At 53.3% G+C, this 4562-nt stretch overlaps 1 protein-coding gene across 6 annotated transcripts in view; it reads left to right on the forward strand.

The window, feature by feature from the left end:
• SUMF1 (sulfatase modifying factor 1) overlaps nt 1-4562 on the forward strand; it is a 43395-nt gene that overhangs the window by 13448 nt on the left and 25385 nt on the right. For 2 of the 6 annotated variants that reach the window (XM_012732174.1, XM_012732173.1), the window contains exon 7: nt 406-465. In XM_012732174.1, the coding sequence (XP_012587628.1) occupies nt 406-465 (60 nt within the window). The other 4 variants (XM_004692251.2, XM_012732176.1, XM_012732175.1 and 1 more) reach the window with 4 other exon arrangements.

The following is a 4562-nucleotide window of genomic DNA, read 5'->3' on the forward strand; positions in this document are numbered from 1 at the left end:
GGCCCTCGCCTGCTTCTCCCTGCCAGAAATGCAATAAAGACCCTGAGCCTCCTATTCAAAAAGACGAAAGGGCGAAAAAGTTTGTTGTGAGTCAGTCAAACCTCCCGAATCCGAGCCAAACATTTACAGTGTTCACAAGAGGGAAAAGTAGCTGTGAACGGCGAGTGTCTTCGTCTCAGTAAACCCGACTCAAGTTCCACAAGCTGGATGCGGAGCGACTCCGTCACCCCTCATGGCCGCGGCCTCTGGCTTGGCGCCGGCGCCGTGCGGGTCGGCCTGCACCCGGGGCCGGGCACAGCTGCGCCTCCTGGCGCTCTCCCCGGAGGGGCGTCGCCTGGGGCGCGGGGAGGTCGCCCGCCCGGGCCGCCCCTGCCAGCACTGCCGAGCCCCTTCTCCTCTCCGCAGAGAGGACCCCCTTCCGGGAAGGACCGGGTGAAGAAGGGTGGATCCTACATGTGCCATAAGGTAAGTCGAGTCCCCGGCCCGGGTCTCTGGCCGTGACGCCAGACCCGTCGGGCCCCCAGCGTCCCTCCACTTTGGCCGCTTGTTCTGGCCCCGCCGAAGCCCGAGGGAGCGGGGGGCCTTGTCTGCACACTTGGGTGCGGGCGTGGGCGCAGCAGCGCCAGAGCCGCGGGCGGGACCCGCCGGCCAGCTTCGTGGGGGTCCTGCCGCTTAGGGCCTCTGCTGTGCCGTCCCCGCCCCTCGCGGGGTGCCAGGCCCGGTCGCAGGGCTCTGGAAGGCGAAGGTGGGGGTGTGACTGGGGCGGGAGTGGCCGGCCGAGGGGCTCCCCGCCCCGCGCAACTGCCCGCGGGTCCAGGTCCGGCCGCCGGGCTGCTGCGGTGTCGGTGGCACAGCCGCCTGGTTTGGGCTGGTTTGGGCTGGTTTGGGCTGGTCGGTGAACTCGGTGTTCATGAGTCACCTTGCAGGAAGCTGCAAATTAGATGCCACCTCTTTCCTTTCTCCCCGCAAGTCGTGTATTTTTAGTGTTTCAGCACTTGAAGTTCTGTCTTCTATCCCTTTGCAAAAATGGCATTTTGGAGACTGTCATTGCAAGATTCTTCCCTTAATTCACTTAATCGAGGCATTTGGGGACTTAGAGCAGCCTGTTACGACTCTGCATCAAGTGTCTGATTTGCTCGCGGAAGCATGATCAGGTTTTGCCCTAAAATTGCGTCCTCAAACTTGATTGTGTATTAGTCACCTTCGTCCCCTTGATTTTTAAAATTAAAAATGTATATTTGCCACCTCGCCCTTCACTTTAGCGCAGCGTGCGGTCCCCCGCACCGCCCCGCACCGCCCCGCGCCCCTCCCCCCCCGCCCCTCCCTGCAGGACGCGGCTGAGCTGTCGTTGCCTGGTGATTTTGATTTTTTCTTTACTGTAGTTTTACTGTTTTTTTTTTTTTTTCCTGATGACTATTTGGTTCCTCTGCGTTCCTCCTCTGAGACCATTCGATCATTTTCTTTTTCTTTCTGAATGTGGAGAAAAAGCAACTCCCCCGCACTGGGTGGGACCGCAACCTGGTCCAACCACTCTAGAAAGCTGTGTGGGGGTTCCTCACACTGCCGCAGTCCCGCTCCTGGGGTCTCCCCAGAGGACACGGAGTCATTAAGTCAAAAGGACGCCTGCACCCCTGTTTACTGAAGGACCATTTGCAGTAGGTGAGCTATGGAAGCCCCCCAAATGGTGGATGACTGGGTTTATTTACATGACGGGATATCACCCAGCAACCCGAAAGGAGAAAGCCCGGCCCTCCGCAGCGGCGTGGACGGCGCTGGAGGGGTTTGTGCAGTGATGCGAGTACTAGAACCATCTTACAGCTGTTAGAATACTGACACCGAAAGAAGAAACTGCGGGTGTCGGCTCCCCACTTGCCCCTCCTGTTAGTCTTTCCAGACGGTGGCGTGAGCATCAGGCTTCTTTAGAGTGCCCAAGGGGACGCCAGCTTCCGGCAGGGCGGTGACCACGGCCCGCAGAGCTCTCTGTGCTCTGTGAGAGTCTGCAGTGGGGTCTCCTGCAGGTCTTAGACTTTCTGATCCAAAACTCAGGTGGTACTTCTTTGAGTTTACTTTCTGCTTGACACTTAGGCTCTAAAAGTTATGGACAGATTTATGGTTACATTTTAATTTTAAATTTAAGGCACTGGCCCAGGTCATTTCAGGACATGTAAACACACATCAGCCCTCGGTCATGTTGTTTCTCTGATTCAAACTGTCACTACAGTGTCTCTGAATTCTCTTCTTACGGAACTAAACTACCATGAAGCACACACCAATCTCTTAAGATCCAGCCGTTCTCAGACGCTAACTGCCAGCTCTTACGTCTCTGCCGAGTGACACTTTTATTAACTGGGAGTCCATTTATTCTGTAAGAATTGAAGACAGGAAGATTTTTTCCTTGAACGATCAATGGAGAAAAATGAAACTGGTAAACATTTGAAACAGGAACATGAACATCCACCCACCACGCATATGAATAGGTCTCCTTTAACATTTTTTAAAATTGTTTTCATTCTGTATTTTCATAAGTTTCCCGGCTTATCCAGTGACAGTTTTGTTTTGTTTTTCCTCCCCCTGCTCCATTACACTGGCTAGAATGTCTACTACAGCATTAACAGGACTGGCAGAACAGACTTTCTTACCTCATTTTTTCTCTTAGGGGTGAAGTCAGATTTTCAAATTTAGGTAAGATGTTCACAGTTTTTTTCCTTAAGTGCCTACATCAGCTTGAGGAAGTTTCTCCTCTTCTGTTTTGAGAGATTCTGTCAGCTTTGGATATGGATTTGGTGGCTGCCTTTGTATCTGTTGAGATATTTACATGGTTTTTATTTTTCAATGTTAATGTGCTAGATTGCAGTGGCTAATTTTCAAATACTAAACCACCTTTAAATTCTTGGGATACATCCTTCTCAGCTACGAGCCATTATTCCTCTTATATAATTGCATTTGGTCTGCTAAAATGTTAATCCCGTGACCATGGTGGGTGTTGCTGTTTTTATTACTTGCCTGACTTTGTAATCCTGCTTCACAGATTGAATTGGAAAATATTCCTTCGTTGTGATTTTTCTGGGAGTTCATATAGAATTAGTGTTATTTTTTCCTTCAACGTTAGATAAAATGTCCCCAGAGAAATACGTGTGCCTACAGTTCAGCCTTAAGTGTATGCAGTTAAGAGCTGTCGGCGCTGTTTTTTCTTGATTAAATTCTGGGAATTTGTGTTCTTCGAGGAACTTGTCTGCTTCACCTGGATTTGTGAATTTTCTGGTCCGATCCCCGTCTTCTCATTGAGTGTTTACCCGTTCACGGTTAACGTGATCATTGATGTGCTGGGTTTTAATTTACCATGCCAGTGTCTGGCTTCTTCCCCAGTCTCATTTGTTCTCACCCCTTTTCTCTGGGCCTTTTGAGTCAATTATTATTTAACTCCTCGACTGTCTGCTCTCTGGCTTATATCTATAACTTTTATTGGTTAACTTAGAGTTTATATTGTAGATCTTTACCTTAATCAGATTGTTTCACCCCATTCTTCCCTTTTGATGATGGAGCCAACCCATGAATTCCTACCAAGATAGGCAGAATTCTGGAAATCATATGGCACAAGTGAAAAACCAGTAAAAGAAGTAAAAAGAATACAGTAATTATGTATTTTTCTGTTTGCCTTGCTCAGAAGGTGACTTTTGACCGTGGCCCAGACCCAGTTTGCATGACTCATAGGACTGCCAAATCGTTCTGCAAGCCCTTCCAAAGTGCAGCTTCCCTCAGGACACGCGGACACGGAAGTCTAGGCCCTGGCGCCCCGGCGTCGGGGGAAGAGCAGGGATGCGGCCGAGGGCGGCCGCCCCCGCCCGTCAGTGCCCGGCCTGTTTCCCCTCACCCCTGTAGTGTGGGGACAGCAGGACTGTTGAGGAAGGTGGGCTAGTGTGTCGTCCGTGGGGTCCTTGAGTCGGTACTCGGGCCGCGTCGGTGGCCGCGCGAGGTGGGCTGGCTCGTCGTCGTCGTCAGGGTCACTCCTGCGAGGGCTGAACCCTCTCCGCCGGCCGCACCACCGGGGGACCCCGGCCCACGCCACGCCACGCCACGCCAAGACCCCTAGAGGGGCTGATGTGGTGCGTGGGTGGCACCGTGGGGGCATGGAGGGCACCGGGGCCCAGGGCGTGATTTTCGATCACGATTTTGCTCCCGATGAGCTGCAGTTGCCTGAACATTTCCCCCTGTCCCCGAAGGCTTCCCGCGCGCGCCCACGTGGCAGGTCGTTGTCTGAAATGGGCCACCCCCGTCAGGGTCGCTGCTCCGCAGAGCCAGATCCGCTTCGCGCTGCAATCACCTGCTCTGATGAGACAGGCCCACACCGGTCCCCCCCGCCCGCTGTCCCTAATTAACAAAGTGACCCACATTTCAGACGCGACATCGCTAATAACGTTTTGGTGTTAAAAGTGGAGCTGCGGGGAGGAAGAGCAACGAGGACACGTGCAATCAGCCACCGCTCCCCAGAGGCGTGCCCGCGGCGCCCCGTGGAGTGGTGCCGGGTGGGCCGGCGCCGGGTGGGCTCGTGCCCAGGTGGGCTC

The sequence above is a fragment of the Condylura cristata genome, unplaced genomic scaffold (genome assembly GCF_000260355.1).
Source record: "Condylura cristata isolate star-nosed mole 26May11 unplaced genomic scaffold, ConCri1.0 scaffold00033, whole genome shotgun sequence".
Classification (NCBI taxonomy): Eukaryota; Metazoa; Chordata; class Mammalia; order Eulipotyphla; family Talpidae; genus Condylura; species Condylura cristata.